Here is a 12,570-nt window from a genome sequence, read left to right as displayed (position 1 = left end):
TGTCTTACTGACGTTCAGGAGGAGATTGTTCCTCTGGCACCAGTTCTCCAGATTTCCAACCTCCTCCAGGTAGGCCGTCTCATCATTGTTCGTGATCAGGCCCACCACAACAGTGTCGTCAGCGAACTTGATGATGGTGGTGGAGCTGGTAGTGGCCACGCAGTCGTGGGTGTACAGAGAGTACAGCAGGGGGCTCAGAACACAACCCTGGGGGGCTCCAGTGCTGAGAGTGAGAGGGGCTGAGACATGTCCGCCCATCCTTACTGCCTGTGGTCTGCCAGTTAGGAAGTTGGAGATCCACTGACACATAGATGAGCTGAGTCCCAGGTGCTCCAGCTTGGTGGTAAGTGTGGAGGGAATTATGGTATTAAATGCAGAACTGTAGTCGATGAAGAGCATTTTCACATAATTCCCCCTCCGAGTGTCCAGGTGAGTGAGAGATGTATGGAGGAGATGAGAGATTGCATCGTCCGTGGAACGGTTTGGACGATAAGCGAACTGTAGTGGGTCGAGTGTGTCTGGTAGTGAAGAGATGATGAAGTCTCTGACCAGGCGTTCAAAGCACTTCATCACTACTGAAGTGAGGGCTACAGGGCGATAGTCATTGAGTGAAGCAGGATGAGGTTTCTTTGGGACAGGAACAATGATGGACTCTTTGAAGCATGTGGGGATCACCGACTGAGATAAAGAGATGTTGAATATCTCAGTGAACACAGGTGCTAGCTGGTCTGCGCAGGCTCTGAGGAGACGGCCTGAGATGCCGTCTGGTCCTGCTGCTTTCCTGGTGTTCACTCTCTTGAAGGCTCGCCTCACGTCGTGCTCGGTGATGATGAACGCGCTTCCGGTGCTGGCAGTGACTTCCTGTCTGCAGCCGTTAGCGCCGCTAGCATTAGCATCGCTAGCGTCCTTAGCTGCAGCCTCGAAGCGAGCATAGAAAGTGTTCAGCTCATCTGCCAGAGACACGTCTGCGTTTATCATACCGGATGTTGGTGCTTTATAATCCGTTATTGTTCTCAATCCCTGCCACAGGCTCCTAGAGTCACTCTGTTGGAGTTGTGACTCTAGTTTCCTCCCGTAGCGCTGCTTCGCCTCTTTCACCGCCTTCCGGACGCTGTATGACGCAGCCTTGTACGGTTCCATGTCCCCCGACGCGAGTCCCGTGTTGTAGGCAGCGGTGCGAGATCTCAGAGCATCGCGGATGGTTTTATCCACCCACGGCTTCTGGTTGGGAAACGTTTTAATAGTCTTTTTTTCTACGGTATCGTCCGCTAATTTCCCGATGAATCCCACAACCGCTTCCGTAAACACGCTGACGTCACCATCGGAGCTGTTTCTGAACATGTCCCAGTCTGCGTCATCGAGTGCGTCCTGTAACGCGGCCACCGATTGGTCCGTCCAGCGCGCGACCTCCCTCTGAACCGGAACTTCCTGTTTCAGCCTTTGTTTGTATTTTGGCATGAGGAAGATGGCGGCGTGGTCGGATTTACCAAACGGTGGACAAGATTGTGCCTTGTAGCCGTCCTTGACCGTTGTATAGCAGTGGTCCAGTGTCCTTTCGCCCCTGGTGGGGCAGGTGATATGCTGATAAAAGTTTGGCGCTGCGCGTTTGAGGTTGGCACTATTAAAGTCCCCCGCTACAATAAGCGCAGCATCCCGGTGTTGTGTTTGTTGCTGTGTGAGTGCCTCATGCAGCTCGCATAAGGCAGTGTCCGTGTCCGCTTGTGGTGGAATATAAACGGCGCTGATTATGACCGATGTAAACTCCCGAGGAAGGTAAAAAGGACGACACATGATGGACAGTAGTTCCAGGTTTGGTGTGCAGGAGCGTGTGAGAGGAACAACGCTCGCGCTGTTGCACCAGCTGCTGTTCACCATTAAACACACGCCGCCTCCCCTTGACTTCCCCGAGTCCCGCGTCCTGTCCATGCGGTGAACCGAGAAGAACTCGGCCGGCTGGATGGCGTGGTCCGGCACCGCTGGGTTCAGCCATGTCTCGGTGAAGCAGAGGAGATTGCAGTCCCGAATGTCTCTCTGGAACTTTATCCTGGCCCTGAGGTCATCGAGCTTGTTTTCCAGTGACTGGACGTTGGCGAGCAGGATGCTAGGCAGAGGTGCGCGGTGTGCACGGGCTCTCAGCCTGTTCCTGACGCCGGCTCGTTTCCCTCGGGGCCGCCGCTTCGCGTCGCGTCCTTTGTTGTCCCTCAGGATCTCACTCGGCCAGCTCGGATCCGGAGTTAAAAACGTCGAATTGTGAGTACATTGTATACCAATAGAAACAAGAGTGTCTCTATCATAACTAATGTACCCCATGGTGGTAATTTTGCCGGTTTTAAAACGCTGTAAACTACCTTAAAGAACAAAAACAAAGAAAACCTAGCCGGCCGGCTCTCCCGTCCATCATCTTATCCAACGTCTGCTCTCTGGACAATAAACTGGACTACATCCGACTCCAGCAGGCTACACAGCGTGAGGTTAGAGACTGCTGTGTCTTTGTTTTCACGGAGACATGGCTCAGCGACAGAGTACCGGACGCCGCTATTCAGCTAGACGGGCTAGCCTCGTTTCGCGCCGACAGAAATGCAGCTCTGTGCGGTAAGACTCGCGGTGGCGGCTTGTGTGTTTACATCAACACGAAATGGTGCAAGAACTCTGTGCTAGTTTCTAGTTATTGCTCATCGCTGGTGGAGTTTGTGTTAGATGCAGACCTTTTTATTTACCGCAGAAATTCACCACTGTTTTCATTATCGGAGTGTACATTCCACCTAGCGCTAATGCTAAGGAAGCGCTATGGGAACTGTATACAAAGATCAGTGAACTGCAAAATACACACCCGGATGGACTGTTTATTGTTGCTGGAGATTTCAACCATGCAAATCTCAAGTCAGTGCTTCCTAGATTCCATCAGTATGTGGACTTTGCAACGAAAGGGAAAAACACGCTGGATCTTGTTTACACAAACATCCCTGGCGCATATCGGGCAGAGCCCCGCCCCCACCTCGGCTACTCAGACCACATCTCTGTTATGCTAATTCCAGCATACAGACCACTCGTCAGGCGCTCAAAACCGGTTCTGAAGCAGGTGAGAACCTGGCCAGCAGGAGCCATCTCTGCTCTTCAGGACTGTTTCGAGTGCACTGACTGGAACATGTTTAGGGAGGCTGCAACTTACGGCGACTCCACTGACTTGGAGGAGTACACGTCATCAGTGACCAGCTACATCAACAAGTGCAGCCATGACGTCACTGTTTCCAAGAGCATCATCTTACGACCCAACCAGAAACCGTGGATTACTGCGGAAGTGCGTGCATTTCTGAGGACCAGAGACTCTGCCTTCAAAGCGGGAGACAAGGTGGCCCTCAGAACAGCAAGGGCCAAACTATCTCGGGCCATCAAAGAGGCAAAGCGCGCACACGCCCAGAGAATCTACAAACACTTTAGGGACAGCGGCGACACACGGCACATGTGGCAGGGCTTACAAGCCATTACAAACTACAGGACGACATCACCTGCCTGTGACAGTGACGGCTCCCTCCCAGATGCGCTGAACAACTTTTATGCTCGGTTTGACAGGCAGAACAACGTGGCAGCGAGGAAGTCCACCCCTCCTCCGAACGACCAGGTGGTGTGTCTCACCACAGCTTATGTGAAAAAAACTCTACACTGAGTCAACCCATGTAAAGCCTGCAATCCCTGGCAGAGCGCTCAGAGAATATGCTGAACAGCTGGAAAATGTTTTAAATATCTTCACAATCTCTCTTAGCAGAGCCGTCGTTCCCATGTGTTTCAAGTCAACCACCATTGTCCCTATGCCTAAGAAGTCTACTGTGTCCTGTCTCAAAGACTACCGTCCCGTTGCACTCACACCCACCATCATAAAGTGCTTCAAGCGGCTCGTCATGAGACACATAAAGACCCTGCTGCCCTCCTCACTGGACTGCCCTCCTCACTGGACCCACTGCAATTTGCGTATCGTCCTAACCGCTCAACGGACGACGCCATCTCCACTACACTCCATCTTGCCCTCACACACCTTAACAAGATGGACACATATGTTCGAATGCTGTACATAGATTTCAGCTCAGAATTCAACACCATCATCCCCCAACAACTGATTGGGAAGCTGAACCTGTAGGGCCTGAACACCTCCCTCTGCAACTGGATCCTGGACTTTCTGACCGGTAGGCCTCAGTCAGTACGGATCGGCAACTGCGCCTCCAGCACCACCACACTGAGCACTGGGGCCCCCCAAGGCTGTGTGCTCAGTCCGCTGCTGTTCACACTGCTGACTCACGACTGTGCAGCAAGACACAGTTCGAACCACATCATTAAGTTCGCTGATGACACAACCGTGGTGGGTCTCATTAGCAAGAACGACGAGTCAGCGTACAGAGAGGAAGTGCAGAGGCTAACGGACTGGTGTAAAGACAACAACCTGTCTCTAAATGTTGACAAGACAAAGGAGATGGTTGTTGACTTTAGTGAGTAGTGAGACTCTGTGGGAATCGTCGAAAGCACCAAATTCCTGGGTGTCCACCTAGAGAAGGACCTCAGCTGGTCCCTCAACACCAGCTCCCTACACAAGAAAGCCCAACAGCGTTTCTTCTTTTTGAGAAGACTGAGGAAGGCCCAGCTTCCACCACGGATCCTGACCACCTTCTATAGAGGAACTATCGAGAGCATCCTGAGCGGCTGCATCACTGTCTGGTTTGGGAATTGTGCCATATCAGACCGCAAAACCCTACAGCGGATAGTGAGGACAGCGGAGAAGATCATCAATGTCTCTCTTCCCTCTATTGAAGACATCCACACCACACCCTGCATCCGCAAAGCCACCAGCATTGTGGCTGATCAGACACACCCCTCTCACACACACTTCACACTCCTGCCATCTGAAAAAAGGTACCGAAGCATTCGGGCACACACATCCAGACTGTGCAACAGCTTTTTCCTACAGTCATCTGTCTCCTCAACAAAAAGGGACTGGACTGATAAACACAAACATACACACACACACAAACATTATCACTCAGCTTAACTCAACTACCTCAAAATATTGGGACTGGACTGACTAATCAACAAAGACGCAGACACACTGACCTACACTACCAAATTATCAAACACACCAACCTGTAAATGCTTCACTGTTTATCTCTTTTGCACAATGATCATTACTGGACTACTTTTTGCACTAATTCCTTAATTCTTGCTGCTGTTTTTAAAAATGTTTATGTTTACCCACTACCTCAACACCATATTTTATCTTCTGTTATGTCGTGGTTGCGCATTGTAACTTTGTTGTTGCTCTTGTTTGCACATTTGCACATGCACTTTATGTTGTCTTTAAAAATGTTATACTTAGCTAGTTAGTTTTTTGTTAATTTATGTTGTAATTTATGTTAGGTCTCTCTGTCCTGTCTCTGCTAGCCAGCTAACTAGGCCTCTTGGTTAGCTAGTTTAGTGTCTCTGTTAATTTATGTTGTAAATTTATGTTGCATGTGGCACCTTGGTCCTGGAGGAACGTTGTTTCGTTTCACTGTGTACTAACTGTATATGGTTGTAATGACAATAAAGCCTACTTGAACTTGAACTTGAACTTAATACACAGAGTTAAATAACAACATAATGTGTGTAATAAGATACTTGATGTCGGTATGAAGGTATTGAGGACAGTAAAGTTTCCTGTAGCTGATAAATGTTAATGTTACTGTATTTAGGATAGTTAAGATAACTGACTAAATCATTTTACTAATATATTTTTCTCCTAATCAGTCTGTGCGCGGATAGACATGGACAAGAGGCTGACTGTATGTTAAGTACTTGAATAAATTCCAAACAGCAATTAATTATTACAAATAATATGATTATTTTGAAACCTCACAAATTCAGGCTGCCAAAATCCAGGTTCAGGTAAAAATAGACCTTTTCTTTCTTTCTTTCTTTCTTTCTTTCTTTCTGTCTATGGATCTATTTTATGAGATTCTGATCATGTAGAACTGTAGTTAGACCAAGAATGTCATGCTTATTAGCAAATTAAAACTAAGTATTACCATAATGGATTATATCATTGACAGGAAACGTATGTGATAAAGAAACCACCAAATCTGTGAAAAAAAAAAATTCAGCAACTTCAAAATCACAACCCTGTCCTATTCACCACACAAGGCTAACTTTACATCAGTTTAAAATCACATAACAGATCTCTCTGTAGGCCTTAAAACAGACCAACAAATCGTCTTAGTTCCCAGAACATAAAGCTTACATGTGTAACAAAGACTGACTCTCACACGATGGTAAGTATAAGAATGAGCTGCGAGGCTGGCTTTACCAGGGGAGGGCAGCGTCCCCTGAAATAAAAAATTTTAAATGTTAAGAAATCATCAAAATCTGGACTAAGGATATATATATATATATTTTTTTTTTTAATTTAAAATTTTCAGTTACCCGCCTGAGGAATTGCCACCTTATTGTGGTCAGGGGGTTTGCGTGCCTCAGTGACCTTAAGAGCTATACCAGCAGGAGCTTAGTCTTCAAGTGGGACACCCAAGTTGGACAGGTCTCAAGGTAGAGGTCTAAAAAAAAGTGCAATTCACTTCTTCACGCTTTGGACGCAACTAACAACACAATTCAGCAAGGACAATCAGTCCGTCCCTGCTTGATCGCTTCCTTAATATCATGTACAGAAATTTTTTTGGGACAGATCTTTAAAATTCCCAATGCATTTTTGTGCAGTCATAAGGTAAAAGTCATGACTTAAATTTGTTTCATCAATAAAATACAAGCCATACTGTATGCTGTCTTAATACTTTTGGCCACCACTGTAAGATGGGCGGATGATCGTCCAAGACCAGAGTTGAGCACGACTGCTTTAAGGAAACTTCCCTGGACAAAATTCCTACAAACGAAACTCCATTTGACGATGTCAATACGTACATTTCCTCTATGCGTTACCCTGGTAACATAAACATCTTGGATACCTGTTGCTGTAACTATGGCCATTACACATCTCTGAAATAAAATATTGAAAAATACATTGAAACAAAAAATGGTACATTATAAAATGTACTGTATATTATTGCAACGTACTATATAACTTATAAATAAATGTTATAATAGTATGCAGACTAATAGCTTAGATCACTTGTTTAATCATAATATAAAAATATTAATATTATGCCATCTCTGATAAATTTAATAGTACATGAAATTAATGCCAGGTCTTCTGCAAGATTATTTCTAACTACAAAGGTAGCAAGTTTTTGACACAAGGCTAAATCCCAAATCCCTCTTTAACCCCTGATCAAGGGCACTACTTTGTGTGTAGAACAAGGGTTTGATAAAAAAAAACGCCAAAATCTGACAGTAATGTACTGCTTTTCATTAAAGCAGTAATTTGCTGTAGAGAACAATGTATTCTGGGAAATATTTTGCACTTTTTAACAGTAGTCTTCCGTATTTATTTAATACAGTTATCTTGTATTTTGCAATGCATTGTGGTCCAGTCTTATTTGCTAATGTTTTAAATAACAGTAAATTTCAGTATATTTGTGGAAACTGATCAAATCTCATTACCGTTCTATCGAAGTAATTTGTTTTGTGTAGCAGCAGCAATTTAAAAGATAATTTTCAGTCAAGTATATAGGAACTTGCTGCAAAGTTTTTATTCTGAAGAGGCCACACGAAAAAGTCCTTCGTCCTCAACTCTGCAATTATTGGCATCTACACCAACAACCTGAACAGTTATTTAAACCTTTTTCTTTATTTTCTTGACAGTATTTTATTTATAAAGGTTGTACTACCAGAAGCAATGCATGAAGTTTATCCTTAGCAGGCTGTCGAGTTTGTGAAAATGTGTTTAGGGCTTACTTCAGTGCTGACATGTGAGTAACTCGAGCATTTATATTTAGCAAACCTTGTTAATGTTAGGAATGGGTTTTGTTAGACAATGCTGTGTGAATATCACCTTACTATCTGAGTTGGTATCGTTGCTTGACAATTCTAGAGTAAGTTCCTAAATTACTGCTTACTGCTTGGAGAGAAACAGTGAGCCAAGGAGTTTTTACAGGTACTGTGCATGTGTCCCCTCACAGAACCCGTAGAAAGTAAATATGTTTAAATATGTTACTTGTACTGTACTGTTTTGATGAAATCCTGCCTTGTGCTGAAAACTGTGGTGTTGATATTGTGTTGGAGCACAACAAATAAATCACTGTTTAGCAATGCAAATAGTTTTTCATGGGCTCCTGTGGTGCCATAAAATGTCAGTAACATTAGGAAACCTGTTGGATCCAGTTGGGTATATAGTCAGAAACACGTCTGCTGTACTCTGGTGTCTGCTTGATCACTTCCTGAAGATCATGTACAGAAGACGGTTTCCTTACTGCTCCTGCCTTCTTCACTGTTCATCTGTACAACAGTGTTCTATTGGGTTTAGGTCTGGAGATGACCCGGGCCATGGCTCGGGACGCTGAACACCGTTATTACAAAGACAGTTTTCACTAGTTATTCAGATAATTATTGTTAATTAAGTCTCCTGGCAGATCGACTTAATCTAATTACTGTGTCAGGAATAACCTCTAGAGGGCGCCTTGTGCCCATGGACTCTTGTAGTTTACTGTATGTGGACTTTGGCTGGGACTTAATTTCCCAGGATGCACCTGTATCACATGGGTTTCCTTGTGATCACCTGTGTGTTGTTTAGGTTGTCGTGCATCTGTTGTGTATCGTCTGTCTACTGGGTTGGTGTCTGAGCTTGTACTCGTTTTTTGCTCCTGTCGTCTGAGATATCATTATTTCTTATGGGGGGAAGTCACTTTGATATACAAGTGATTTAATACACAAGCACGCTTCTGGAACAAATTATATTTATAAGATTCTGCTGTAATAACATATTTAATAATTTTTACTTTTCTTTCATCAGCTACTTCACCGGCTGGGTGTAGATATCAGGCTAATAGATCTAAAGTCTAATTCTTTACACTTGTACTGTTTGTGTGATTTTTTTTTGCAGTCTGTTGAAAAGTGCTGAGGCGGAGGAAGCCTGTGCTTCTTTAACTGAGCTTCTGGGTACAAACCCTTTACTGCAGAGAGAACTGGATCTGAGTGGGAAAATATCTGGAGACTCAGGAGTGAAGCAGCTCTCTGTTCTACTGAAGGATCCACACTGCAGACCTGAGAAACTCAGGTGTGTGTTCTGATTTCTGCACCTATTCTCATTCTCCTTAAAACCAGTAGTTGGTGTTTCCAACTCACAGCTCCAGGGTGCTTGTGTTTTTTTTTTTTTATCCTGGTAAATTATTTCTTGAAGTATGTGAATGTTTGTGAAGGACTGAAGTGCAGTGTGTGTTCCGGGCACATGTCCAGCAATCACACCATAGGCACCGCATTCACCACTGACCAGGATGAACCTCATGATTAAGAGGAATATATACAGTGGTGTGAAAAACTATTTGCCCCCTTCCTGATTTCTTATTCTTTTGCATGTTTGTCACACTTAAATGTTTCTGATCATCAAACACATTTAACTATTAGTCAAAGATAACACAAGTAAACACAAAATGCAGTTTTTAAATGATGGTTTTTATTATTTAGGGTGAAAAAAAATCCAAACTTACATGGCCCTGTGTGAAAAAGTAATTGCCCCCTGAACCTAATAACTGATTGGGCCACCCTTAGCAGCAATAACTGCAATCAAGCGTTTGCGATAACTTGCAACGAGTCTTTTACAGAGCTCTGGAGGAATTTTGGCCCACTCATCTTTGCAGAATTGTTGTAATTCAGCTTTATTTGAGAGTTTTCTAGCATGAACCGCCTTGCCACAACATCTCAATAGGATTCAGGTCAGGACTTTGACTGGGCCACTCCAAAGTCTTCATTTTGTTTTTCTTCAGCCATTCAGAGGTGGATTTGCTGGTGTGTTTTGGGTCAATGTCCTGCTGCAGCACCCAAGATCGCTTCAGCTTGAGTTGACGAACAGATGGCTGGACATTCTCCTTCAGGATTTTTTGGTAGACAGTAGAATTCATGGTTCCATCTATCACAGCAAGCCATCCAGATCCTGAAGCAGCAAAACAACCCCAGACCATCACACTACCACCCCCATATTTTACTGTTGGTATGGTGTTCTTTTTCTGAAATGCTGTGTTACTTTTACGCCAGATGTAAAGGGACACGCACCTTCCAAAAAGTTAAACTTTTGTCTCGTCGGTACACAAGGTATTTTCCCAAAAGTCTTGGCAATCATTGAGATGTTTTTTAGCAAAATTGAGACGAGCCTTGATGTTCTTTTTGCTTAAGTGGTTTGCGCCTTGGAAATCTGCCATGCAGGCCGTTTTTGCCCAGTCTCTTTCTTTTGGTGGAGTCGTGAACACTGACCTTAATTGAGGCAAGTGAGGCCTGCAGTTCTTTAGTTGTTGTCCTGGGGTCTTTTGTGGCCTCTCGGATGAGTTGTCTCTGCGCTCTTGGGGTAATTTTGGTCGGCTGGCCACTCCTGGGAAGGTTCACCACTGTTCCATGTTTTTGCCATTTGTGGATGATGGCTCTCACTGTGGTTCGCTGGAGTCCCAAGGCTTTGGAAATGGCTTTATAACCTTTACCAGCCTGATAGATCTCAATTACTTTTGTTCTAATTTTTTTCTGAATTTCTTTGGATCTTGGCATAATGTCTAGCTTTTGAGGTGCTTTTGGTCTACTTCTCTGTGTCAGGTAGCTCCTATTTAAGTGATTTTTTGATTGAAACAGGTGTGGCAGTAATCAGGCCTGGGGGTGACTACAGAAATTGAACTTTTAACTGTGATAAACCACAGTTAAGTTATTTTTTAACAAGGGGGGGCAATTACTTTTTCACACAGGGCCATGTAGATTTGGAGTTTTTTTTCTCCCTTAATAACATAATCTTCATTTAAAAACTGCATTTTGTGTTCAATTATGTTATCTTTGACTAATAGTTAACGGTTTTTGATGAGCAGAAACATTTAAGTGTGACAAACATGCAAAAGAATAAGAAATCAGGAAGGGGGCAAATAGTTTTTCACACCACTGTATATAGTATACACTAGTGATGCGCGGGTCGTCTGGTAACCCGCGGGTCGGGTTGGGGCGGGTAAAGAAATTGTCACTTTATTTGCGGGGCAAAAAACACAGTGTTAATGCAGTAACTAAACCGGTGGGAAATAAATAGGTGTGTGTGTGTCCTGTGGTGTTTCTTACAGATGTCTATAGTTTACAGTTGTTCACTGTAATGCGAGAATCACATTAATATTCATTCTAACAATTCATGACATATTTCCACTACATTTTTCTTCTTTTCACGAATAAAATAATCAGCAATAAACCCATAAACACAGTGCCACTTCCTGATTTGATAACACACACACACACACACACACACACACACACACACACACACACACACACACACACACACAGAGTCCCATTTTAGAGTAAAATGCAGAAATGTCAGATCAGAACTCCTCATAATGATTATTTAATGTTTCTGTTTTGACTGATAAACCTTCATGTGATAGAAACACAATGCTTTTATTTCCTTAAGAAGTTCTGTCGAGTAAATGCGACTCTTTCTGAAGTGTTTTATTCTCATGCAGTTTGTACCTACAGTATATATTTTTGTATTCACTCATATTAACAAAGAATCTTGATCTTTATATTTAACATTATATAAAATATCTCTTTACAAAGGCTTAGTTTATTGAAACTTCCATATCATTTGAGCTCCATCAGGCTGTTGGAGAGAGTGAACATCTGTATTTACATGATACTGTGAAGGAATTGGATGCTTACTGTATATCAGTAATTTCCTAATCTCTGATTTTTTACTCACCAGGATTAATTTAAATTTATGCTATAAGAAGTTTGACTTTCTAAAATAATGTCAGTGGAGTGTGAGGAAATGACATCTGAAAAGAGTCTAAAAGAGGAGCTGGGAGAGATGAAAAGGTAAGTAGTTTAGATTAGCAATTTAGGAAAAAAAGAAAAAAAAAACACACCTAGTAAGAAATTCTGTGTGACCAGAACCAGGACCAGTTACCATGATTTACATAAACATCAGATGCAGAATGTATGTTAAATTTAGAGACTTTAGAAGATAAACATGCTAAGACATTTCTCTTTACTCTTTAGTGGAACTGAGATAAGGCCAAGGTCTCCTGGATCCAGCTGTGTGTCCTTTAAGAGTGACCGGTCAATGCCACTCTTTATTACCTTTAAAGAGGGAACAGTCACTCATGAAAGGTCGTTTTTTCATTAATTGAAAAATTTGATGTAAATTTGTTCATTGATTGTCTAATGTAAAATAAAATGGACTCCTCAAAGTTAAATTTTATATAAAATTTTAAATATCATCATCATCATGGTTAGGAGCAGTGATTTAGTTTGTTTGTTATAATACTTGTTAATCTGTTATAAATAGATTAACAGCTTTTTTAACTATAAAGTGTAGTGAATCAGTTTCTTAATTCTTCAGCTGTCAATCATCTTCAAGAATGTCCAGGTTAGACTTCCTCATACTTGGGTTGAGTTCAGTCAGGGCTCTGCGCAGAACACCCAATTTCTTCC

At 43.1% G+C, this 12,570-nt stretch overlaps 1 protein-coding gene across 1 annotated transcript in view; it reads left to right on the top strand.

Annotated features, from left to right (window-relative positions):
* Positions 1 to 12,570, top strand: part of LOC128527620 (protein NLRC3-like) — a 446,994-nt gene that overhangs the window by 227,201 nt on the left and 207,223 nt on the right. The window contains exon 15 of the mRNA XM_053500085.1: positions 9,008 to 9,181. Coding sequence (XP_053356060.1) covers positions 9,008 to 9,181 — 174 coding nt within the window. The remainder of the gene's footprint in view (positions 1 to 9,007; positions 9,182 to 12,570) is intronic.

The sequence above is a fragment of the Clarias gariepinus genome, chromosome 7 (genome assembly GCF_024256425.1).
Source record: "Clarias gariepinus isolate MV-2021 ecotype Netherlands chromosome 7, CGAR_prim_01v2, whole genome shotgun sequence".
Taxonomy (NCBI): Eukaryota; Metazoa; Chordata; class Actinopteri; order Siluriformes; family Clariidae; genus Clarias; species Clarias gariepinus.
Note: the sequence above shows the minus strand (reverse complement) of the source record. Positions and strands in the feature narration are given on the sequence as shown.